The 27,782-nt window shown below is 39.5% G+C and overlaps 1 protein-coding gene across 3 annotated transcripts; it reads right to left on the minus strand.

The window, feature by feature from the left end:
* Positions 1-80: 80 nt before the first annotated feature.
* RB195_014393 (uncharacterized protein) lies at positions 81-27,536 on the minus strand (the record flags this gene model as incomplete). 3 transcript variants are annotated; one of them, XM_064204642.1, is made up of 8 exons in its annotated part: positions 81-153; positions 445-510; positions 1,429-1,516; positions 5,857-5,933; positions 9,272-9,308; positions 9,388-9,445; positions 27,116-27,262; positions 27,390-27,536. In XM_064204642.1, the coding sequence occupies 8 exons, from the start codon at positions 27,534-27,536 to the stop codon at positions 81-83; spliced, it is 693 nt and encodes a 230-aa protein (XP_064060523.1). The 3 variants fall into 3 exon arrangements, with proteins under 3 accessions (XP_064060523.1, XP_064060524.1, XP_064060522.1); XM_064204641.1 differs by having other exon boundaries at positions 27,390-27,530; XM_064204643.1 differs by lacking the exon at positions 445-510.
* Between the last annotated feature and the right edge of the window lie 246 nt (positions 27,537-27,782).

The raw sequence follows: 27,782 nt of genomic DNA on the forward strand, positions 1-27,782 counted from the left end.
CAAGAGCCAAAAAGCATTTGAAGACTAATCGCTTGATAGGACCAAATGAAGAGTGCAATCAAGATTTCCAAGCAACAACATTAAAACCCATTGCGATCCTCAAGAAACTCCCAGAGATTTGATGACCTCTTATAGTAAGGATTCTCATAGAATCTGAAATAAAACTAAATAAACTAAGAAATATAAAAAGTCGTATGTTATTTTGATCGGAGGCGAACAAACCAAATATTGCAGAATATTTTTTTTTTAAACACAAACATAAGGTCACAAGACAAGCAACCAAAAAGGCCACATGTACTACTCCATCTGTGCATCGAATAAAGCAAACAGAACCTTTTAAGTGCAAAGAAAATCTCCTTCTAACAAGCCCCTAAATGGGCCCCAGAGAAAGGAGGTCATGCTGCTAACTACACACAACACTTCACGGCGCAAATCAGCACAGACCTGCTGAAGTACTCATTAGGTCCCCACCACCCAGAAAATGCCCTGCCGCCACCTCGGCGTTCCATTCTAGAAATTCGTGATCAATCAGTATCCTCACAGTTAACGTAAAATTTTGAAGTAATAAGTCATCTGCAGTTCTTAATGCGGTAAAGAGGTCCTGTCTCCACTAAAAACGTTTCATTTTTACAATGGACGGAATGAGATAAATTTCACAGCCGAAATTTCTTCTTTCTGCAGTAACATTCTCGCCGATGGAAAGAAATCTCAACAAGAAAACAATATCTCACTAAGATCATTTTAATTCTCATGAGAAAACAAAGTACAAAAAACAAACAAAGAAAACAAAGTAAGTACGATAATAAAAGTGTGAATTTCGTGATCTTAGCTTCAGTTCCCATTTTTTAATTTCTCTAGTTGGCCTGTGAAATCACCCTACCTAAGCATCTTATGTATCTATTTACAGATGTAGCGATCTAAGGATAAAAATTCGGATATGGAAGGTCCAAACACGTTGAAGCACTCACATTTTATGGAATAACAAACACATCCAAACAGCTGAAAATGCGCATCTCCTAATGAAAATAAACCTATGTGAATTGCTAATGTTCAAAACTCTCCAGATGTTTCACTGCTATTAGTCTAGAAAAACCATCGATTCAAGTTAAGTCCCCAGTCGTTCTCATATCTTCCTCGAACAGTGGAATTTGAGAACAGTAGCAATAACAATAGGAGAAAGTCGTCATAAAAGTTCTTCAGCATTCCCCCAGAGAAATGCAGAACTTTTGAGAGTGCACTTTCAAGCCATCAATCATCAAAGCATACCATGACATCCATCAGACAGGACTTGAAAGAGTTTTGTTCAAACCTTAGAAAGCTTCATCGAAAAAACATACTCTAATCAGACGCGACACATACGAAAAGGCTTTGAATGTGCCTGTTCCAAGAAACACGTTTGGATACATTTGAATTGAGACATTTATTTACCTTCCGCTGATTCCATCAAATGGTTGCCATCCGCCAACGAACGCCCGTCCTCCGCCGCGTTTCTCGTACAAGTAGTATGGAGCCGCCACTGAATACAGACTCGTCGATTTGAATGGTATTAAAGGAGTCGCTATTTTTGAGTAATACAGATTTACATGGTGTACAGAAAAATTTTTTAGCACGACAGAACGATTTTCTGAAACACTACTTAGAACCCCATAAAAACTGCAGTATTCGTCCATCTAAAAATAGTGCACTATCCAACTTAACAGTGCCAAGATTCAAAAAAGGTCGAACCTGGAACTTTTAAGTACCACAGTCTCCATGCGTGCTGCAATGCCATTCACACTCGACTTTACACCTATGCTGAACGTGCTAGTTCCAATCTTTCTTGTGGCCGTCGCACAAATCACATGCAATGGTATCTTCCTCAGCATTCTTTTTGCGACACCGTGGGACTAGTCTCACCCCATTCTAGCGTTTTCTGATGCTAGTGCAGCAATTTGATCCTTCTCATTGCTTTCTGGACTTTCGTTATATACATATATGTTTTATAAAAGGATAAAAGGATGGCGTTAATCAATCCGCTTGGGATGCGCCCCCACGTTCACTTCAATTCAGAATCGTTTGAGGTTTACGAACGTGTATCTGGCCTATACAATGACTTGTGGTGGCTAGCCGATGTGTCAAGTCAATGTTTTTATCCTCCCAGACATATCTGATACCAATTTATCGACCCCGGAGGGATGAAAGAATTGGTGAGCACTAGGGCGGATTCGAACCTCCGATCGATCCTGCAGGAAGCGGAACCTCTAACCGCTACACCACACCCACCCCATATGTTTTATAAGTAAGTATAATTAACAGACTAGGTCCTTCATTATGAAGCATGGTAACAAGTGTCGGTATAAGGCATCAGTTCACATAAGACAGTACTATGCGAAGGTACAAAACTTGTATTCTTTTTCATCCTATGCAGAAATCGGGCTCAAAACAACAGATTAAGAAGAAAAGTGGATGGAGAAGATCCTCTACCTGTCAAAGTAAATCAGAAGTTTCTTATGCGACATTGGTACTACACGGTTTTTTTCAGACCGCGTGAAGGATTTCGGTTTTTGCCCAAAGCGAACTGGGAGACAGAACTAGCAACCCATTGAGCGCATGCTCGCGGCGCGTTATCAGGTGTCTCCTAGAGAAGATGGTAATGCAGTTTTTTGGTGTGATTATGAAGACTTGAGTTGTTCGTGAACTACATCTCGATCTCCATCTATTCACGGGGGGGTCCCAGTACCACTAGTTTCGTGAACGTCAACTTCAAGAAAAGTTCTCTTTGATTTCTATGCGTCATACTTGAAAATACAAAATGTATTTCTAAGTATGACATTCGCAGCTCATTCATGAAAGGAACTCTATTAAAGGACATTGTGAAATTTTGAAACAAAGATGCTTCTGTCAATAAACAAACGAATCAAAAAAATCTTCTTCATTTATTTTAGCACTTGCCGCCAAATAAGATTGAGAATGAATGGTCTGAGAAGTATCAAGTATCATTACTACTGTAATGTTATCAGTACATATTCCAGTGAAACATTAATTTTTAAGACTATAATGATCACTATAAGTCTGATAAACCTCATGTAAAGTATGTGCCTAAGTCGTTGGACGCCTCATCACAAATAATGCATACTATGTATGACATGAGGCCGTTTTTTGATGAATCAAAAATGTTTTGAAAATTACAAGAAAAAGTCCTAGACCATAATCTTCTACTGTGCAGAAGCAGCATTAATTTATGCTTTGCTTTTACTGAGCATAAAAATCCATTCTCCTCGTTATATCTTATCTCGCAGATTTCAATTGACAGCTTCTAACAATTTCTTTAATTCTACTACAACACTCCGAAAACATGGTGGAATTTCTACACATGTTTCTTGTAGTTCTCTATCTTGTCCAGTCGAACCATACGAGAATGGAAGAGATGTTTTCCACCTCAATAGCTTCAAACCCCATTCTATTGGATACGACGGCAAAAATCTTGCATACGAAAAGACGCGATGTGATTCAAATAAACGTACCCCTACCACCGCCTCCTTATCCTGCTCCAATTTGAGGATATCAATGAGAACATGTGGTTGAACGCATATAATCTATATTCGAATGTACAGAGTGGAGAAAGCAAAAGAACCACACAATCTTCGAAAATGATTTCGTTTCTGTGATCAATGTAGAAAGTTGAGTTTTCCTACTATGCATGCTCAAACATACATGCTGGATATAACTTATTTTATCGCAAAAAAAACAAAAACGCAATACAAACAAGTCTTCTAAGCATTTCAACTTTACTCAAGGAAATCCAAGAGCACTGAGATAGTTTAGTCAAAGATATTGGTGACGTAGTGCAGCAGCTTACATCCAAACTTATGACAAAAAATTCTATTCAAGATTGAAGATGAAGAAGTATATGGATGGTGTACAGGAAATCACAACATTTTATTTCACAATATATTTGCTCGTCAGAAAGAATCATTTTCTTCCAGCTATATCCTTCTCTCTGAATATTTCTGAGTACTCTCCCATATATCTTCGGTATATCTCAGATAGCAAAAGATCTGTTACCTGCTGCCTGAACTTCTATCAACCACAAATATTCTCATAGCTTCTTTCACTGCTTCCGTCCAGATTTTATTTTGTGACTAATTGATCTTTCCCTGTTTGTGAGAGCCTAAAGTCGGGTCGAAACGACATGAAACTCGGTGCAGTCAAGTAATCGGCTCGGCTCGAAGTGACGTGGTGGAGCTGGCGGTAGCGACCGCGTTGGAACCAGCGCAAACTGCAGCGATGAGTGGTGCAAGCGAACATCCCCACCCGATCCTAACCGCACCGCTTCAAGCACAGTCGTTTCCGCAAATACACTTATCTTCAGGTTGGTTCCACCCGACTATATTAGAGACAACTTAGACGGAACGATCTGAAGGTCTCCCTATAGTGTGACGGAAGAAGCGTAGACAGTTCTCTGACTAGTTTAGAAAGCAGAGAATGATGTTGGTGTTTTCCATGGATCATCCACTTGTTACTCAAGTTCTCACTTACACCCGTTAGACAAAAGTAGACGAGAAGCTTTCTCAGCAGCTTTCTCTTCTTGTGGTCGATGTGCGCCATCGCCGAGGAGGCGCTGCTCAAGTTTCTGATCCGTACATCGTACTTGAGATCAAGGGATGTTCTGCCGGAACTAGGACCACATCAACAGAGCGCTGCTCAATTGCTATTCATTATGTCGTTAAAAAAAAAGAGGGAGTCTCACCAGCTTGTTTTCCTACACCAGTTATCATTATCGCGCGTTGAGAAGGCATGAATGATGAGAATCAAATGTGTCAGTCTAGGAAGCTAACTGCATAAATTTTCAGTACCGCTGCCACACTTTTATCATTCTTCTTGCAATGAACACATGCAGATGGACAAGGGCGAAAGCATGCTCCCGTTGAGCGCTGCTTATTTCTTTATTTGGTTCATAAGTTCGATCCAGGAACTATGGACTTTTTGTGGTACACGCAACAATATTCTTTAGCAGTGCAAGCTAAATATCCTCCTTGTAATATCCACAAACATCTAAATCTACGAACAATGATCATCTTCAACTCAAATCGACAAATCGCAAGCCGAGGAAAAGAATCCAGTATTTCTACGTTAGTCGCCCTCTTTAGGCCTATCATTTTTTCTTGGTGAATAAGAGATGTGTCGTTGGACGTGCTAGAGTTATGGCACCGATGAGAGGCACTAAAATGTCCTCTTCAGATTGGCAGAGTTGTCGACAGCGACCTCGGTGGCAGCGCTGACGACAGATGATTACCTCCTCACCATGCTGCTACACTGTCTTGAGAAAGCCTCATACAGAACTGTGCATGAATTTTGTCTTCACAATTGCAAACTTCTCTTCCGTCATTGGAACTAGAAGTGCTTTTTTTGCTGCGTTCTGATGCACTTAGTACAGACTACACGTTAATGCACTGAGTGAAGAAGTCGGTGTCGTAGAGTTTCTTTCTGATTCGTACTCTAATCAGAGGCAGTAAGTTAGTACTAATAACTAACTAACTTACTACAGTTAGAAAATGTGCGTTGATTTCCTACGTTTGCTACCACCCAATAAGGATACATTTAGAGGAAATAGTGAGAAAATAAAGACACATTAGATCCTTAGAGAAGGAGATACATTTTAAAGTGTGACTCCTGAGTGGAACAAGCGCTATTCCATGACCAAGGATGTTTGATTGCATCATCCGTGCACCGTAAACTTGTTAATGTGATTGTGATCACGTAGATCTCAGTATTTCATACTTCTTCGTGATAACCTCAACAATTTGTCGTTTTCACCAAGTTTTTGTAATAGATGGTTCTAGGTGTCGTTCTTTTCTTTGATCTCTGGAAACATACCGCTCAGCCTTTTTGCATTCGGAACGTTGAAGTAGCTATGAAAAGCACGTGCACCTCCTCGTTTAGCGACGATTGTCCTGCAAAAAGACTTTTGGGAGAAGACTTGGGACCTGGCTAGCATTGCTCAGCTGGTGTGTGCTCTCACTGATAATTCCAGAACCTGCAACGCCTCCAAAGCAGGACATATCCTATTTCTAATTCCGAAATCGAAAGCACGGCGAGAGCTAAGATGACTATGTCTGTCACTCTTCAACGCCTTCATGCATTCAAGATTGCTTGAGAAATATGAGCACTGCGTCAGAAAAAAGCTCCAAAGCAATTACGCATGTGTTTGGTTTACATTAATGGACCCATTAAAATCTACAGTAAGGATAAAGATCATAGGGAGCGTTATGAGATTATTTGTTTACTCATTTTTAAATTAAAGCACATAAGCAGTAACGAGGCAACGATAGGAATGAAATGGAATGGAAATTTCTCAGGTGGTTAGTCCAAGCAGAAATGAAGCTAAATGATTGGAATGTGAAAATGCACTTCCGGAAGGACCAAATTTGCATATGTACAGATGAGTGGTCTCGGTATCTCTTCAGTTTCGGGCAAAAAGTTACTTCCATAGGCACTACTCAGAGAAACGTTCAGTTTTGATTTCCCCTGTAAATGTTAAAGTCGGGAGTGCAAATTACAAAGAATCAATTGAAACTGTAGATAAAATACTCTGGAAAAATCCAGTAATCTAGATAAAAGAAGCATACAAGATCAGTTCGACTTTACGGTAAAACTGTTTCTTAAAAAAACTTTTGTGTTTTTGGTATGCTTTGCTCTGATATTGTGGGAAATTCATTTATAAACTTATAGTTCCGGTTTTTTTTTCTTCAAAGGTACTGAAAGAGTACAATCAGCAATCAGCAATACTTCTTTACGAAATATTTGGAAGGAAATTTTAGAGACGTTTATATAGATGACAAAGTTCAACTGAATTGAATTTCCCGCTTCATCATTATGTCTCATTCAGAACTCTTCAACCATTTCATTCCCTAACTTGATATTGCTTCAATTCTCAAGCGTGGTTCCATCTTTTAGCTATTTCCAAGGCAACCTAGAAGGAACACTCCATGTGGGCCGAAAGTCCATGTGGTGGAAAAACAACTGAAATTTTCAATACTCTAAGAGATGAGCTGTGAACTCATTTTGGCTGTCAACTATCCACGCCTCTGCTTTCTCAAACCTTTTTTGTTCCGTTAGCGTTGTTGTTTGCTCTATTTTTTAGCCGTTATTTGTTAAGGCGCATAAGCAGGACATACCCGTTTCAGGTGGTTAGTTGTAATTTTATCTAAACTACCCAGTAATAGTCCTAGTAAGCTAGGTTCCTTCGAAGCATCAGTCGGAGAAAGCTCACCATAAACTTCACTCCACGAATCTGAGGTGGTACGGATTTCAGGTGGAGTATTCGTATACGGAATGAGAGATTATGGAGAGGGGGGGAGGGGGTGAATCCGTCCATTTCTTTCTAATTGTCGTAAAAACACGGCCCGCAATATACGGCTTCAGGCGTTCAGGCGCACTATTTTCTACAAGGAGTTCGACTGGAGCGCGCCAGCCTTGTGCGGCGCCGCATCTTCCGGGCCGTTTTTTACGGCAATTAAGAAGAAATGGATGGAATCACCCCCTTCTCCATAGTCTCCCATCCCATATACGAATACTCCACCTGAAATCTGCACCACTTCAGATTCGTGGGGTGATACCTTTAACACACATTGGACATCAACTATACTTTTGTCCTTGTCTTTATCAAATATGGGGGGTGGTGAGAAGCGCCAAAAAGGAAGCGGTGCCATCATTTTAGACCACGTCATCGATGCCAGGAAAAAATTTTTGGGAACAGTTGTTTGCCCTCCCCCTAAAGTATTCAATTCTGGCAGTTACTCTCTAGCAGATAATGACCTATCGAAATGTATGGTTGATGATTAAGATTGCCTTTCGAGCGCTTTGAATGATAGGTAGTGTAGTGCTGCATGCGCGTGCATGTACCTTTCATATTGCAGCAGGTTCAGATCTCATAACCAGCCCTCAAAATCACACTAACCTGCCTCTGTCGCATTTAGTTAATTTGTGAGTATTCATAATATTTAGAGCTCTGCCTTGATGTCGTCTATACAGGGTGGTCCACACGAAGTGTGACGCGAAAAACTGCCCACAACTTTGCACCAACTAACCCAAATAAGGAATATTTTTCTTTAGTTCGATAGTCGGAAAATTCTCGCAGTTCAGTTCAATTTCTCGCATATCACATACAGAATGATCACCTTTAATTTCAATACAAGCATCCAATCTCTTCCGGGAATTTTTGAGGATACGCGCAATCAGTTCCCATGCTCAATGCCTCATTCAGGGATCCTTTCAGCGAACCCAGTGAATTGTGCTTAAAAGAGCAGGGTTTTTGCTCCAGAACCGACCAGACATCAAAGTCCAAAAGATTGAGATCGGGCGAGTTTGACGCCCAATCATCCTCGTCAAGAAATCCGGAAAATTGGTCTCGCATCACTCCAGTCTCTTCTCTGCGCCGTGGACTGGCGCTCAATTTCGCGGAAAGGTCCAGTTAATGTCCCTAGTGTTTTCTTCGGGCCAAGGAATCACCGCATCCCTGGATTCTCCATAGCCCGTCACACTTCATGTGGACCACCCTGTATATCAAGTACTCTGATAGTGTAACGTCTGTTGATAGTGTAATGTTGACAACTCAATTATTGCGTATATATTTGTGTACTACTTTATTAATGTCGGTTTCATGAACATATATGCCTTAGTTTTCTCAAGACGTAGGACACTGCTTGGTCACTGATCTGGTTACGCGCAATTCATTTTGCCCCTCCTTTGTACATATCAATAGAACATTATGCCCAGCCGTTTTTCACAGTGAAAAATGCAATGGATGATGATTTCGAGGAGATGACGGGCATCTTGCAGTCATAACTGGGAGTACCTTGATCAGAGGAAGTTGATCCAAAGTAGTTGGATCAGGCTATAACTGCTGAGGGACGTGAGTTCAAGTGGGCAGTTGACCTCTTGGATGGGTATACTCGTTCAAAATGTGGCACATCCATAGCTTTGATAGCCAAATGTAATTTGTTGGTACAATTTCATTTGTTGAACGCTTCTCGTGCCTCAGAATAGTAAGTGAGTCACCATTCTCTCCACCATCTATTTCCTCACCCGCGATGTAATTACGGCTACTCATTGAAAAGTTGAAATGAGCTACGATGATAAACTAACTCAATTGTGAGCTAATAGAGACGTGAAGCGAGATCTTACCCATCACCTTGAAAGCGTGCCTTCTCAGAATTTTCGACAAGAAAACCTTACTGTGGCTAGAACTACGATAGTAAGTGAGAAACCGGACGTGAACCAAACAACTTACGAGTAGGAATCCGAGTTTTGTGCAGCTGACATGTGCACTAAAATAAATGTCCATTGCAGTTAATAGCAACCAGTCTCCAGATTTTTATATACAACTGCAACTGAGAATCTACTTACCAGCTGCGAGCATCCCTAACAGAGTTACCAGAGTCAGTGAAGACATTTTGAAGAGACCCTGAAACGGATTCACATGAATTTTTCATTGGACTGAATGAAGACCGAAAGGCCTCGCCAAATAAAGCAGAAAAAAAACGTGAAGACCACACACCTCGGAGCGCAAGAAACAGCAAGTTTTCAAAGCTTCTCAAACAATCTAAGGCAGAGTTAACTCATTTTTAACGTAGGTTTTCTGCTCTAAATCTTTGTGATCTTTATTTTTGATTATCGAAAATGCTGCTAATTGTTAAAACGCGAAAAATGAGAGCAGGAGCGGGCAAAACAACCACTCAGCAGAAGGTGCTATGCAGGGATTTTACCCGCTCCAGTTTCAGTAATTCAAAGGATGTGGATGTATACATTGCTTTTCTTTGAATTTCTACATTTATTTATCCAATTGATTGTTTGCTTGTTTACTCATTTATTCACACAGTCAAAGCGGAAGAAATTGTCATTAAAATGCCAGGAACAGTCAATAAGGAGTGCAACAACCCAAATGAATCAAAGATTCAACATGAAGTGAAAAGTGGAAAAGGGAAGTACGAAAAGGAAAAGGCAAAATGAAGTACAGAGATGAAGAACTGAACATATGCAATCTTTGCGCTTCCATATTCCATAAATAGAGATGAGCTAAAAGGTTTCTCTGTCATGACGAAGTGGAGTTGTTCTGGGTCTTTTCTCTCACTTGAACGAACATCTCAAAGGGAGACCTTAGAAAAAAGAGCAATTGTCAGGGATTTATGACTGTCGCTATGCACTCATTCAGTGACAGGACATACACGTCATCGCGGCTTCCTTCAATGAATCCCAGTGAGAATGGGGAACGTCACTGGTGGACACATGAAGATTTGGGGGAGGAGTGCATGATCAAGCAATGGCTGCCAAACGCGTCCCCACAACCCTTGCCTATGTCTGCTCCAATATCAAGTCTCTTCGCAAGTACATCATCGAACCACAGTCATGTTTAACATCTCCAACTTTCACGTGATGTCACTAATCTGAAAGTCGCTGGCAAATCTGAAGCGAGCCTTACTCTTTGGGGATACAGCTTAGCTATCAGAAACGCGTTAACTTTCTTCAGTTTCTTTGTCATATTCGGGGACATCTACTGAAAAAGAAAACAAATGAAAGGACATTCTTAGGACACAAATTCTGATCGTTTCGCACCTTTCCAACAGTGTGATAAGGCAAAAGTAGTTGCGTTATTTATTCTAGGATAGAATCCCTTGCAGTCTATAACTAAGTCGGCCAACTGGAAGCTTTCATAAACCAATGTGTAGCTGGAGCCGAATGGTTTCTATCAAGTGAGCGCTGGGCTCAAGCGATCAGTGCCGAGAAGAAGAGATTGCGGCTAAGACAGAAAATGAGCGTCTTTTTGCGGTCGCTCGGCTAAACCCATCCTGCCTCAATTATAGTTCCATAATTAAAATTCACCTCTTTTTTATGTTCTTTTCAGTATACATCAATTAAGAAAAGGATCAGAGATTCACATTGACTTTGGAAACAGAAATAAAAAATGAGAAAACCCTCTTTACACGCACACGCCGCAACGCATGCTCTCTCTATGAAAACCTCTCTTCTGCACTCTGCTACAATTGAAGGCTCATAGCGGTCATCTTGAAAGACACAGTTGGGGTCCACTTTACCTAATTATCCATGACAATATTTCAAGAGCATGATAAAGTTTATTGTTAGAATAGTTCAGATAGTGTTCAGATGAACGCCTTTTCCGGTCCTGCTCCCGTATTTCTAACTCTTCACAGATTTTTGCCAAAGCATTGTTTTGCTTTTTAGTGAACAACTGAGTGATCATTGGGTGGACGGTAGAATAATATCGTAACTGTCATTTTTAAATGCCATTTTTTAAGGCTCAACCAATGGGATGAGAGTGTACAGAATGCATCAATACGGTATTTTACCATTTTAAAAAAGTTAGGGAATATTCTAAAAGAATTAGGAAATTAGCATGTAAAAAAGTTAGGGAATATTTTAAAATGTTTTGCTAAAACAAGCTTCAGTACTTCCACGTTCCTTTCGCAATGAATCACCACCCCAAAAAAATACCTAAGAACTACAGAGGAAAAACTGTCGAATGAGTCAACTCTTCCTCTTAAATCTGCCTCTCTTACCGTTCCCATGAGTACGATGCGGAGACTTTTTTCAAAGCGAACAGCACATACATTAAAGTCCAGGAACTCATAACCCAAAAATGCATCTTCAAAAATGCAGAACGCCTCCGAAAGAAACCGTCGCTGAGCTTGCAACCGGATGGACCAGATGAATCCTGTTCAGAAACCTCGTCGCTTGCAAACATGTAAACTTTTTGGATGAAAACAGCAAGAGAAACAGGCAAGGATGGCTGAGGCTGGAGCTGGGACCTGCCACTGAAAGTGGGCCATTTTAGGTCTCTAAGAATCACGAGAGGCAAATGCGAGCTGCCGGCCTCGCCGTCCTCTCGCGCTGGTAGAACTGTTTTTCAAACACTGACATTAATGTGAGAAAGCAAGTGTGCTAAAAAAAATAATTAGATATCAAGTGAAAAAGAATGATCCTAGATTGGAAATTATGTTGAAAGTTTATAGAATATCTCAGATGGTTCCTTGGAATACGTAAAAAGCGTGATCTGTATAAGTGGAAAAACATTAGCTTTTCATTCACACCGTCCATATAGCAAAAGTAGATCAATAGCAATAGTGTCAACAATTGTCTGAGGTCTCTATGCGAAATAGCGTTATCCGCAATCAAGTATCCCTGCGATCTTCGCCGCATTCCACAAATTTCATTTTCGTCGCGTTCTTAAGTGGTAGGTTTGCAGTGAAAGCAGAAAAAAAGTTTACGAAATAAATCATTGCTGGAGTATATTGTCAGGAGACTGCGCATATCAGTGGACAACTACATCATTTACTCCTTATAGCCACGTTCCGACAAATTCTACACGATATAAAGGAGGAACCAATCATTGCCTGTGGCAGTGTCTCACGCCTTCCTCGCCGCAACGTACAGTGCAAAATCGTGGCCGTCATCGGCCCTTTGGAAGCAGCGTATCATGAAACTGACGTACTTAGGAAACCCATGGAAAATGTAGAGTTCGGGTGAACATTACAAATATGAGTGCTCCCGCCTAATTCCCCCCGTCGTGAAAAAGTGGTGTGCCATTCTATGACGTACGTTCGGACGGGCCTTGCACCCGCTTCGGTCCCCTGAGTAGTTATTAATTGCTTTTACTTCAATACGTTGTTGAGGAGACCTCATTGGTCGCCGACCGCTCACTCCTGGAGGCGTGCATGGCGTGCGCGTGCACAAGGCCGGGGGGACCGTTTTCACATGCCTCGTAGAAACAATAACCGTTTCAAATGCCGTTTTCAGGACAATTAGGGGGAATTGAGCGGGACCACATTCATATCCATAATCTACATTCTCCAACTCTATATTTTTCCACAGGTTTTCTAACAACATCAGTTTCGTGATACGCTGCCTTTAACAGACCTACGCATTAGTTGGTTCAATTAAGCGTAGACAAATGTTGGGAGATAAACTTTACACGGGTAAAGTCACAAAATGAAAACTTACGACATCAGAGATCCTCCGCTGTTCTCTAACTGGCCAGGTCGGAAGAGCCCTTACTGGCCTAATCAAAGTTTCCCACTTAATATGGCCGTATGTGTTTGGTTCTCTCCAAATTTCCAAGTTCGAGATCCCCTTGGTCTCTGAGTGTCCGTGAGAATTCGCGTTGGACAGATGAACAATTTTGCGCTTTGTACAATAGTGAATAGTATTCGTATACTGTTACATGACGAGGGCAGATTAAGTCAGAAAATATTTCGTCAACTGATAAGAATTGGAAAAACGATAAAAAAGAAGTAGGCAAAGATGGAAGAACAATATGTAGTAGCTACGTGGGCTGTAAAACGCTTTGCAGAGATTTCATTCTCCCGTGGTATCAAACAACGCCCCTGTTCATGGAAGAAAAATCGCGTGTCACAGACGATAGCGGTGAAATCGTCAATTTCCTTTAAACCCAAATACAGAAGAACAATTGATGAAAACAACGGATTTTCATTGGGCACGAAATTGGCAGAACGTTTGTGCATACGATAAATTTCTAATCAGGTTGACAAACAGCCAAAATGTCAAGAATTCGAAATGATTTTTTTCTCAGTACAATCTCTTATTCTCTTGATATCTTATCCTTATGAAGAAGCAGTTCGGATAAAAAATGTAGTGTTTTTTTCGAACTTCTTATGAAATTGATTTAAAAATTCTCCAGATGAAATCCGAAAAAAACTGCTCAAATTCGCTCAACGGGTAGTAATGCTTTGAACAGATAAAACTTGAATTCCTTTCTTAGTCGTGTCCGTGCACAACGAGGAAGAGCCCTTTTAGAGAATGAGGAATGAGAATGTAATTAAGAGGGTAGCGTACCATAACTTGGTTTGCAGCTAAATCTCGTTAGTGACTAGCCATTCTAGTTAGACTAAGCAATTGCATCATACTTTTGATATCGCCTCCAAAGCCTTGGGATGGTTGCATATTTACTGCTAGGAAATTCCGAATATATCGTGCTGAGGGAAGCCATTTTCTAAGTGAAATAGAAACGGTAACAATGAGAGAACAAACTTTTTCAACCTCAAAAAAGTACTGTGCTGGCTTGAAATACTTCCAACTAACGCAATTCCTACAAAGTATAAAGTGTGCAAGTAGTGTACACAATGCAGAAAATTATGATTTTGAGAGTATGCCATTCTCATCTTATGCAAGAGGCTCAGTTGAGTAGAGTTCAGTGCTGCGACCTGACTGGAAGGTTCTTCCTGTTTTTGAGTTGTGCAGAAAGAAATGGCTCCAAACTCAATCACGTGATTGTCATAAATTTACTCCTGAAAAGGGATGTTTCGTAACTCTGCCCTGCATAGACTTGATGGGATAAAACAATTCTAAGACCAATAATCGATTGACTTCATTTCTAGTAGAAGCTAAAACACTGACTCAATACAACGGCTACTCCCGCAAATGGTATAGGCTGCACAAGCGTTCATAAACCTCGAACGATTCCGTATTGGAGTGAACGCGTCGGCCAATTCCAAGCGGACGGATCGACTGCTAACACTCCATGCTTCACTCCTCATGAGAAATGCAACTTAATTTCTTTTCAAGAGTACGAGAAAACTAATATTTGGGTTCCTAAGTTTGCCGTGGAAAGAACTTAATAAAAGTCTACAAAAAGCTGTATGCAACATTCTTCAACCACCATACGCGAACAATGAGACGAAGGAGGAAATATTCTAAATCCGCTGAAAGGTGGATTTTAAAGTGAAATCAGAGACGATGACGGGGTGAAGCACGAAAATCTATACGAAAGTGTGGCGGCGTCATGAGTCGAAGCCAAAAGATGCCTTCTCGATGTTCGAGAGGAGGAGAGCAGAAATAGCTTGAGTCAATTTGAAAACTCCGACACTAGAAATACTTGGTGAAAGCAGCAGAAAATTTGGAAAACGAACCTTAATTTGAAAAAGCTGTAGAGGACCACCAAAGCATAGCTCAACTTTCAGAAACATACACAAGGAAACTCTTCAAATGTGTCCAAATATGGACAAATTAGGAAAAAAGAGAGAGAAGAAGACAATGGTTATTAAGCTCACGGTGATTGTGGTGGAGAAGCCTTGGAATGTACTGAATAGCAACAGATCCAACCAGCAACTTCCATCCATACTAATAAAGCAAAAAATCAATACTATTGATCTTCACTTATGCTGTGAAGTGTTTTCTTTGTTTCCAAGGTTTTTTTTCCCATTTCTTTTATAAATTGTATATAAACTCCAAATATTATTCTTTTTCATTTCGTTACTTCTATGCGATGCAACAAGATCGGAGAACAACGGCAGAAAGCCAGCTGGAGTTAGTGTGGACTTTAACACATAGAAGTTAAGGGAAACGAACTACAGGAACAGTTGCCAATAGGAAAAAAACAACAAAGTAAATCCTCCTCGAAATGATGGTCAAATAAAGCAGTGAAAGCACTGCAATCAAAGACACTAGAGAAAATATTAAGAATTAAAAGAAATAAGAATCAAAAATTAAAGATAAAACTAAGTTTCTCTTGTACGGTAGGAATGAGAAAAAAGTACTCTCGACTACGAATCAAATGGAGCTTTGAAGAAAAGGAACCTTCTAGTTCTTCTCCTGTAGAGTATACTCAGTACAAAAACTAACCAAGGCAACAAATTCCCTTCCGCATTTTTCGGTAACGTTCAGCAAAAATTCATGAACCTATAACAACGAGTTGTCAACACAATAAATTAAATTAGTACATTGTTTCTCAAGTAACAGTGATAGTTGCTTATAACAGTTTTTTTTTTTAAATTACAGTAATTTCCAGGTTGCTTTCCAGACTCTGATCACAGCTAAAATTGGAAGAAGTTCGAAAAAAAGATAATCATGACAATCAAGCCAGCATTTGCTACACTTGCGAAGGAGGCTTGAAGGGAGCAGTTTCATCTGACGGAGGGTAGAAAACCAAGGTGTTTGAACTCCACTTAGGGGGATTTGGAATCTGGTAGCATTTCCCTATACTGGAATGATAAAACCATTATAACTTTTGATAGCGAAGGAATTACATCTCAAGTATCCTAGAATTCCATTTCCCATTCTTCGCATTAAGGGTGGGTGTAGCACAGTCCGTTAGGTCCGCTGTGGCCACTCAGTGGATGGTTCGAAGCCACCCTAGTGCCAACCAAACCCCTCATATCTCTCGATTGATTAATTGTCATCTGAATTGTCCTGGAGAATAAAAACACTGGTTAGATCATCGGCTGGCCCCCGGAAGTCATTCTATAAGCCATAGTTTTTTTTTTCATAGTTGAGGAGAGGAACAACTTTCAATGGTGGATGTGAAAAAGGTTTAACAACTGCCTTTAGATGATGTTAGACTATCCGAGAAGTGTTTCTCTCTACGAAGATGACACTATGAATGACAGGCAATTACGTTGAGTGAGACATTAGTGTGAGATCAGACGGTATTAAAAACGGCTTGAAAGCATGCTTAACCTTTACTCTCATGAAGATAAGCAGGAAGGCATCAGCATAAACAAGCAGAAAAATCCCTTTCAAAAAGTTAAAAAATAACATTTCTTAATAAAATAGATTTTCAAAAATGAATTGCGCAGGTGTAGAATAAGATCAGACAAAAATCTTATCAAAAGAAATGAGAATCTTTCAAAGGAAATTGAAGAGTACAAAGTAATATATTCGATGTCATAGAGTTGCTTGAAAAAAACCTCAGCTGAACTACTTTGAAATGGTCACTTGTGAGCTGAAATTTTGATTGAAAAAAAAATCGACAGAAATAAAAAATATAGTGAAATAAAGAAATGAGACATAATAGAAGTTATACTCTATTTTTTTCTGCATTATATTTTCATTTTCCCAAGAGTTGAACTTCTAGTAATGAAGTATAATAGAAGTTCAGTTATTAAAGTTTTATTTGTTTCTTCTCCGAAAAAAATTACAACAAAACATAAAATAATGGATGGACAGTAGCTAATTGAGGAAAATCTCCTGCTTTACTTTTTAATCTCTATTATCTTTCTTAAAGGAAAATTCTGGGAGAAAAAAGAAAACGTCTTAGCATTTAAATACTAGATTTGTTGCGGACAGGATATGCGATACGATTAATTCGAATAAAATCTCGTCAATATCAGGTCAGATTTCCAGATGGTGCCCTCTAGTACGAACCCCAGAAAGACTCTAGTGTGTTTGGAAGCGGCGCGGAAGCTGATCGTATAACAAATGGTCGTTCTGACTCTGGGAACTCCCCAAGGGCGGGCGGCGGCGTTGAGCGGCCGCAAAGATTCGCACCAACAAGCCAGTCATGAGAACTGGAGTGCGATTGAGATGATACGAGTGTCAGGCCACCACAGTTGTGTTAGTTGTGAACATCGAGTTCCTTACTGGCTGAAAACACCGACGTCATCAAGATTGAGTGGGGAAGTGATTGCGTTTCTAGTGTCCTAATCCAGCTAGACATAAAAGTGTATTCTATAGTTTAGAAATATCAAAACACACTACTCTACACTTTAAAACACTAAACTACGAAATACAAACTAAAGAACTGAAAAAAAGGAGTGGTCGACAAGTCTTCCATGAGAGACAAACCTTTTTCTCACTAAATGCAAAAAAGCGCTAATTTCTTACTATTCTGGAAAGTGTATGGATTATATCTCAACAAATGTTAGAGGAAATTTCCTAAGAGGGGTAGAAGTCAGAATGAAATATTGTGAAAATAGAGGTTCAAAGGCAGTAGAATAGAGGATCAACTTCTAAGAAGGACACACGGATGAAGCGAGACAGCTTTAATCAGAACTGTGAAATAGCGCCTGAACACCCGATAACAATCGACCCGCCTTCCTCGTCTTAAAAAATCACGTCAGCATCGGAGAGCATGTGTTTTGTTGAAAGCGTTCTGTAACTTTGAGCTCCATCCCGAGTGTGAAGCCACATTTTCCCTGTAAATCCTAAGATGAATTGCATACTACTTGACTATTCTTGCTTCGGCTTACAATTTTTTGTGGATTGAGCATCCAGGTAAATAATTGGATAGAGGATAAAGGATGAAGTGTCTAGGGTTAATCAGCTCTCTTGGAATGCGCCACCGCGTTCACTTCAATTTAGGATCCTTTGAGAGTTTACGAGCATGTAATTAGCCTATACACACAGCGACTTGCGAGGGTTAGCCGATGTGTCAAGGCGGTATTTTTATCCTATCAGACGAGTCTGTTATCCTTTATAGTTTGTTTGACAGCTCAAGTATGTTGGAGCAAAAACTTTGGGAGGGGATTTGGAAATTTTGACAACTCTCGGATTTACCTCTTCCTATGGTGCCTAGTAAGTAAAAGGTTCAGTCCTAAAGAAGAAAAAAATAAGAAACATTCAAGAAATCCTTAGATTCTTGTGAGTAGTAATCACCTATTATAAAAACCATTTCAAACATTTCAGAGGCGTTATGTCTTATTACTCATTTTCACAGAAATTTCCTATGAGCGACGCTCAGGAGGTCAAAAAGGAAGAAGTGTTTCATGCTAAAGTGAAAAGCTGTGCTTCTCTAAACGCATTTTTTGAGCGAGTTTGGCTCATCTCTTCTTGGGAAATAGTGAAATTTCACTCTAATTTGTTCACAGGAAAGCTGTAGGTTGCAGCGAAAAGGAGCATATCCGAATAGATAAACGATAGCTTGTCTAGAGAGGGGTTATTGCACAAAATCTTCGAAAGTTCGCATCACGTATTTATATATTTTCTACTATGAGAGAAGCTACAGGATTAAACTAGGCTCACCTTGAAGCTTTTTAATTCCCACTTATGCATCCTCTAATCGGTATAGAGGGTTTCACGTCTTCTCAAGGAAAAATTCCAACATTTTTGAGGAAAAGAAATTAAGCAAAAGGATAGTTTTATAAAAGTAATGCTGTTTATCTCGGGATGATTGAAGAAATAAAACACTAAGTAGCATTTACATGATGCTTGTATGTTATTTTGTACTCACAAAAACTTTGCCTTTGTACCAAAATCAGGCAGACTGACTACGCTTGCAGTCATTCCGCATGCTCTGAGGTTCTAAAAAGACCTGCAGGTTTCTTTTTCCAAGAAGTGACTAGTTGTCAAAAGCTTGGATCTAACTGCGAGCAAAAAGTACTATCTTCATCTTTCATGGAGAGGAATATCGAAAACGTCACATGCTAAAAGAGGAGTGTTTCCGTAGAGTAGCTAAACATATTTTGGTCATGCAAGCAGCCGATAATGTATATTTTCGTTTCCACGGTGGAAGCATATGATAAACAGTAATTACTACAGTAATACAGTGGTTGTCACATGTTATCGCATGAGAAATATAAATCAACAGATGGCGAATAAAGCCGTCGGCGTGAAGGTATAAGCGAGAGCGCAAAACAATGCGATCTCGCATTATTCATGATTCTAGTGAGGTGAACAAAAACGCCATGTTGAATTCTTTGCGACATCTTGCCCGTCCTCCCCGTGAAATTATACAAAGCGTTAAGGAACAGAACAAGCTTAGGTTATTTGAGAAAAGAAATTGTAAGGATTTTTCAGAGAAGCTGCTTTCGCTTCAGAAATAGTACTTAGTACTTAGACTGACTATTTATTTAGTACTTTCAGATTTTCCTCTGTAGGGGAGCATTTTCTAGTGCAACCGACTCGGAGCTAGAGAAACTCGTTTTCTTCTTATCTCGGCTTTCCGCCTTCTAATCCATCACTCCGCAACTTTATGAGGCGATGAATTCCGTTATTAAACTCCATTACACCAAATGGATGACAGATTTACTGCGAAAGCATGAAAAATGAAGATTGAAGTAGCCTTGGCTGCGCTTATCTAAAAATTATTGTCATATTGGCTCTCAGGGTTCTATCAGTTTCGCGACTGCAAAGTTTCGTCAAGCCCGTTAATTACTTTCACACCTCCGCAATCCTCCCATTGGGATATCCCGCGGATACATCTCCATGGAAGGAAGGGGTGTTCATAGGATTTCCGCTTATTTCTCGAAATTGGACAAAATGTTAATCATATCCGTGATCAGGAGGTTATTTAGAGCATTTTGGTATCCCACATCATATGTTGGTTCGAAATTTCCATTCTGTTCAGAAATTGACGAAAGTGCTCCAGCGAAGGGTAATAAAAGGTCTTACTTTCCAAGCTGAGAAAAATCTCCTTCGAAATTTTTCAGTGAACAACTTGTACTCGACAATAGCTTATATTGTAAGCTTCTAGCTTTGACAATGCCCAGTTTTTCAAGTGTCAAACTTAAAACACTACTCTATTTCGTTATTTGGTCCAATTTTTGAACAGCTGTCAACAGCTTAGAATGAACGCTTAAGTCTCTCGATTCGGTACTTGCCTAGAACTCTCTTTCCTTTACGAGAAGTGAATTAGGCGCTAACATTGGATGACAGCTGATCATGGTTTTCGAGTGACCAAATTAGAGAAAATTTCGTCTGTTTTCAGAAAACAGAAATTTTTGCAGCCTCTACGAGTTTTTTCAGTATCTCAAATAGTCAGTTCTTCTCACAAAAAGACGCTCTTTCGAATGATGTTGAATTCACTTTTATTTACAAACTTTAAAATTTCAACACTGACTCTGCCCTCTTATAGAGCAGGCGATATTCTACAGCTGGAATGGTTATCGCGGCCCAGGCATGGTCTGCCAGGCATCTCACACCTTCGATAGGTGACTCCTCTGAAAACAGCAGTGATAAATTGAAACGGCTAGGAAGGAAAATGACTGACGAAACTAGATCAGTAAATAAAAAGAAGAGGAGAAGGAAGAAAAGAAAGAAGTGAATATTATTTGAATTAAACTCCAAGACAAGAAAAATTCAATAATTTGAGAAGTTTTAATTTTTTCCTCCATGAAACGTCTTAATTTGTTACATGTCTGACTTTTTCAGGAGGTTTGTTTCGTTTGTTTGTATTTGTTTCTGAAAGGTAGTGAAATTGGAGAAGCCGTATGGTTCCGATGACTAAGAACTGTGTAGAATTCTCGTCACCGTTCATTTATGTCCAACATAATGTTTGGAATTCTTTTTATTTACTGATCTAGTTTCGTCAGTCATTTTCCTTCCTAGCCGTTTCAATTTATCACTGCTGTTTTCAGAGGAGTCACCTATCGAAGGTGTGAGATGCCTGGCAGACCATGCCTGGGCCGCGATAACCATTCCAGCTGTAGAATATCGCCTGCTCTATAAGAGGGCAGAGTCAGTGTTGAAATTCTAAAGTTTGTAAATAAAAGTGAATTCAACATCATTCGAAAGAGCGTCTTTTTGTGAGAAGAACTGACTATTTGAGATACTGAAAAAACTCGTAGAGGCTGCAAAAATTTCTGTTTTCTGAAAACAGACGAAATTTTCTCTAATTTGGTCACTCGAAAACCATGATCAGCTGTCATCCAATGTTAGCGCCCAATTCACTTCCCGTAAAGGAAGGAGAGTTCTAAGCAAGTACTGAATCGCGAGACTTACCGGTCACTCTAAGCCGTTGACAGCTGTTCAAAAATTGGACCAAATAACGAAATAGAGTAGTGTTTTAAGTTTGACACTTGAAAAACTGGGCATTGTCAAAGCTAGAAGCTTACAATATAAGCTATTGTCGAGTACAAGTTGTTCACTGAAAAATTTCGAAGGAGATTTTTCTCAGCTTGGAAAGTAAGACCTTTTATTACCCTTCGCTGGAGCACTTTCGTCAATTTCTGAACAGAATGGAAATTTCGAACCAACATATGATGTGGGATACCAAAATGCTCTAAATAACCTCCTGATCACGGATGTGATTAACATTTTGTCCAATTTCGAGAAATAAGCGGAAATCCTATGAACACCCCTTCCTTCCATGGAGATGTATCCGCGGGATATCCCAATGGGAGGATTGCGGAGGTGTGAAAGTAATTAACGGGGCTTGACGAAACTTTGCAGTCGCGAAACTGATAGAACCCTGAGAGCCAATATGACAATAATTTTTAGATAAGCGCAGCCAAGGCTACTTCCACCTTCTTTTTTCTCCCTTTAAAAATTTTCTCTCTTCCTTTTTGTGTAAAGTAGTATAATAAATTAATTTACCCCCTCACTAAGTAAGGGGGGGAAGGGAGAAAGGGGAGGGAAGAAGAAAAAAAAAAAATAATTTTTATCAGCCCCACTCGGGTACACCAAAAAAAGCCCCCCAAAAAAAAAAAACAAAAAAAAAAAAAAAAAAAAAAAAAAAAAATTTAAAAAAAAATTTTTTAAAAAAAAAATAAAATTTAAAAAAAAAAATAAAAAAATTTTTTTTGTTCCTTAACGCTTTGTATAATTTCACGGGGAGGACGGGCAAGATGTCGCAAAGAATTCAACATGGCGTTTTTGTTCACCTCACTAGAATCATGAATAATGCGAGATCGCATTGTTTTGCGCTCTCGCTTATACCTTCACGCCGACGGCTTTATTCGCCATCTGTTGATTTATATTTCTCATGCGATAACATGTGACAACCACTGTATTACTGTAGTAATTACTGTTTATCATATGCTTCCACCGTGGAAACGAAAATATACATTATCGGCTGCTTGCATGACCAAAATATGTTTAGCTACTCTACGGAAACACTCCTCTTTTAGCAATATTTGACGTTTTCGATATTCCTCTCCATAAAAGATGAAGATAGTACTTTTTGCTCGCAGTTAGATCCAAGCTTTTGACAACTAGTCACTTCTTGGAAAAAGAAACCTGCAGGTCTTTTTAGAACCTCAGAGCATGCGGAATGACTGCAAGCGTAGTCAGTCTGCCTGATTTTGGAACAAAGGCAAAATGTGAGTACAAAATAACATACAAGCATCATGTAAATGCTACTTAGTGTTTTATTTCTTCAATCATCCCGAGATAAACAGCATTACTTTTACAAAACTATCCTTTTGCTTAATTTCTTTTCCTCAAAATGGAAATGTTGGAATTTTTCCTTGAGAAGACGTGAAACCCTCTATACCGATTAGAGGATGCATAAGTGGGAATTAAAAAGCTTCAAGGTGAGCCTAGTTTAATCCTGTAGCTTCTCTCATAGTAGAAAATATATAAATACGTGATGCGACCTTTCGAAGATTTTGTGCAATAACCCCTCTCTAGACAAGCTATCGTTTATCTATTCGGATATGCTCCTTTTCGCTGCAATGAATCAACCTACAGCTTTCCTGTGAACAAATTAGAGTGAAATTTCACTATTTCCCAAGAAGAGATGAGCCAAACTCGCTCAAAAAATGCGTTTAGAGAAGCACAGCTTTTCACTTTAGCATGAAACACTTCTTCCTTTTTGACCTCCTGAGCGTCGCTCATAGGAAATTTCTGTGAAAATGAGTAATAAGACATAACGCCTCTGAAATGTTTGAAATGGTTTTTATAATAGGTGATTACTACTCACAAGAATCTAAGGATTTCTTGAATGTTTCTTATTTTTTTCTTCTTTAGGACTGAACCTTTTACTTACTAGGCACCATAGGAAGAGGTAAATGCGAGGGTTGTCAAAATTTCCAAATCCCACCCGAAAGTTTTTGCTCCAACATGCTTGAGCTGTCAAACAAACTATAAAGGATAACAGACTCGTCTGATAGGATAAAAATACCGCCTTGACACATCGGCTAACCCTCGCAAGTCGCTGTGTGTATAGGCTAATTACATGCTCGTAAACTCTCAAAGGATCCTAAATTGAAGTGAACGCGGTGGCGCATTCCAAGAGAGCTGATTAACCCTAGACACTTCATCCTTTATTCTCTATCCAATTATTTACCTGGATGCTCAATCCACAAAAAATTGTAAGCCGAAGCAAGAATAGTCATGTAGTATGCAATTCATCTTAGGATTTACAGGGAAAATGTGGCTTCACACTCGGGATGGAGCTCAAAGTTACAGAACGCTTTCAACAAAACACATGCTCTCCGATGCTGACGTGATTTTTTAAGACGAGGAAGGCGGGTCGATTGTTATCGGGTGTTCAGGCGCTATTTCACAGTTCTGATTAAAGCTGTCTCGCTTCATCCGTGTGTCCTTCTTAGAAGTTGATCCTCTATTCTACTGCCTTTGAACCTCTATTTTCACAATATTTCATTCTGACTTCTACCCCTCTTAGGAAATTTCCTCTAACATTTGTTGAGATATAATCCATACACTTTCCAGAATAGTAAGAAATTAGCGCTTTTTTGCATTTAGTGAGAAAAAGGTTTGTCTCTCATGGAAGACTTGTCGACCACTCCTTTTTTTCAGTTCTTTAGTTTGTATTTCGTAGTTTAGTGTTTTAAAGTGTAGAGTAGTGTGTTTTGATATTTCTAAACTATAGAATACACTTTTATGTCTAGCTGGATTAGGACACTAGAAACGCAATCACTTCCCCACTCAATCTTGATGACGTCGGTGTTTTCAGCCAGTAAGGAACTCGATGTTCACAACTAGCACAACTGTGGTGGCCTGACACTCGTATCATCTCGATCGCACTCCAGTTCTCATGACTGGCTTGTTGGTGCGAATCTTTGAGGCCGCTCAACGCCGCCGCCAGCCCTTGGGGAGTTCCCAGAGTCAGAACGACCATTTGTTATACGATCAGCTTCCGCGCCGCTTCCAAACACACTAGAGTCTTTCTGGGGTGCGTACTAGAGGGCACCATCTGGAAATCTGACCTGATATTGACGAGATTTTATTCGAATTAATCGTATCGCATATCCTGTCCGCAACAAATCTAGTATTTAAATGCTAAGACGTTTTCTTTTTTCTCCCAGAATTTTCCTTTAAGAAAGATAATAGAGATTAAAAAGTAAAGCAGGAGATTTTCCTCAATTAGCTACCGTCCATCCATTATTTTATGTTTTGTTGTAATTTTTTTTCGGAGAAGAAACAAATAAAACTTTAATAACTGAACTTCTATTATACTTCATTACTAGAAGTTCAACTCTTGGGAAAATGAAAATATAATGCAGAAAAAAATAGAGTATAACTTCTATTATGTCTCATTTCTTTATTTCACTATATTTTTTATTTCTGTCGATTTTTTTTTCAATCAAAATTTCAGCTCACAAGCGACCATTTCAAAGTAGTTCAACTGAGGTTTTTTTTTTTTTCAAGCAACTCTATGACATCGAATATATTACTTTGTACTCTTCAATTTCCTTTGAAAGATTCTCATTTCTTTTGATAAGATTTTTGTCTGATCTTATTCTACACCTGCGCAATTCATTTTTGAAAATCTATTTTATTAAGAAATGTTATTTTTTAACTTTTTTGAAAGGGATTTTTCTGCTTGTTTATGCTGATGCCTTCCTGCTTATCTTCATGAGAGTAAAGGTTAAGCATGCTTTCAAGCCGTTTTTAATACCGTCTGATCTCACACTAATGTCTCACTCAACGTAATTGCCTGTCATTCATAGTGTCATCTTCGTAGAGAGAAACACTTCTCGGATAGTCTAACATCATCTAAAGACAGTTGTTAAACCTTTTTCACATCCACCATTGAAAGTTGTTCCTCTCCTCAACTATGAAAAAAAAAACTATGGCTTATAGAATGACTTCCGGGGGCCAGCCGATGATCTAACCAGTGTTTTTATTCTCCAGGACAATTCAGATGACAATTAATCAATCGAGAGATATGAGGGGTTTGGTTGGCACTAGGGTGGCTTCGAACCGTCCACTGAGTGGCCACAGCGGACCTAACGGACTGCGCTACACCCACCCTTAATGCGAAGAATGGGAAATGGAATTCTAGGATACTTGAGATGTAATTCCTTCGCTATCAAAAGTTATAATGGTTTTATCATTCCAGTATAGGGAAATGCTACCAGATTCCAAATCCCCACTAGGAGTACAACAACCTCCTTTTTTACCCTCCCTCCGATGAAACTAATCCCTCCAACCCTCCTTTGCAAGTGTAGCAAATGCTTTTTTAATATTAACATTTTTTTTTTTTTCTTACTTCTTTTTTTTTTATAAGGGAGTCGAAAAAAGAAAAACTTAAAATAATTTAAAAAAAAAAAAAAAATAATAAAAACTAATATTTAATTAACATAAAAAAAAATAATTTAATTTATTTTATTTTTTTATTTATTTTTTATTTTAATAAATTTTGTTTTACGTTAACGAAAAAATGAAGAGAGGAATTTGTTTTTTTGCTTTTTTTTATTTTATTTTAAATAAAATCTACGACCCACACGAAGGTCGGAATGCAACTTCCAGAGACTTTTGGCGTCACATGTGTTGTCGCGGACTTGCAAACCACATATTGTTCCATATTTCGAAACATTGTATTTGGCAGGCTTTATGTGAATTTCTCTATTCTTTTTAATTATTACGACTTACTTACGTTTGCTACGGCTATGCTTGCTCTTCTATTCCCTTTACCAGTTTTTTTGTGAACAATTCCAATAGTTGCACTTAGTTCTTTGTTGCACCTGTATTTATACGGATGCAAAGCAGCAGTAGCCCGCGGATTGCTGACTGACTTTCGCGCGGGTGCGCATTCCATACGTTTATCAAAACGAAATGAAGCTAGGTGCAGTTGCATCGCTGCAGTTCCCAATGGTCCCACCTCGATCCCAACCGCTAGCTCCACTGCAGCAGCCTGCACAAAGCATCATGTCCTTTTGACCCGTCTTGTAAGTAATAATACGTCAGTGCAAAACAAACAAAGATGGTCTCAAATGGAAAGCCTTGTGTTCACGGTTAGGTATTCGAAATAAATGCAAGACGATGTCGGAAAATAAATTAAAGATAGGAAAATCGATCGAGATGATCGAGTAATGGGAAATAATGGCATAGATCAATAATGATCGGCAAAAAATGTCAGGCAAACAAATAACAATGAATGGTATGAGCAAAATATAAGAATGGAATACGAATAACTCAGAGAATGCCGCGGTTTGAATCAAGCGTTTTTGTTACTTCTAGCCAGTGATCACCGTCATTATCAGTGACTTCTTGTGCTAAGATGTTAAAAGATATATATATATATATAATATGTATATGCGATTAAGATGTGCAAAAAACACTGGTTCCATGAGTCGAAAAAAATATTACTGGGATTTTAATTTCACTTCATTACCGCGTACAAAAGACGTAGTTGAAGAGAGGTTAACGCAACAAAATCAACTTTACCATCCGAGAGCGATGGCACTGTGGAGAAATTCACCTTTCGAAGCTGTTCGTACGCCACTCGCAAGGCGTCCGGAGTGGAAAGTGTTGACGAACTGCACGCGGAGTACTCCAAAATGTGGTCGGCGGCAGCTAGGCGAACGTTGTCTGCTGTTGCAGAGGCGGCGCTCTGCCTTTGCTGTTTCTGAAAATGTGGCACCCATCGATCGACTGACTGACTGTATGAATAAAAGTGCATCGGCACTGCACTTGGGTTCCACACCCGCACACGCATGCTCTCTGGACACCACACAATGCACGAGAAGACAAACCGCCATCGCTGAGTGAGGAACGTGGATCGGTGACGGTGTGGCTTCATCATATGAACAGCAGAGCGGTGCGCTCACCACGCCGCCGCCTATAGGTCCAGCACATGACGGTATCGCCACTGCTCCCGTGATGCCAGACGTCATCTGCATCGTCTGAACCTTTCATGTGATGTGCTATGCTTCGCGACGAATATGGCAATAAACACAAATCCATGGCAAAAACATTAAACTATTTATAGCGAACGATCTCGCGTAAACTCTGGAATGAATTTCTTTCTTGGAGATTAGCACCAAGACGTTACAAGAAAGCGAACAGCGAAACGGTCACAGAAAATGGGTTCTCGCTAAGCTTGACAAATTAAGAATGTAGTATGACCAGTATGCAAGGAAAAAATA

The sequence above is a fragment of the Necator americanus genome, chromosome V, assembly GCF_031761385.1.
Source record: "Necator americanus strain Aroian chromosome V, whole genome shotgun sequence".
In the NCBI taxonomy this organism is placed as follows: domain Eukaryota; kingdom Metazoa; phylum Nematoda; class Chromadorea; order Rhabditida; family Ancylostomatidae; genus Necator; species Necator americanus.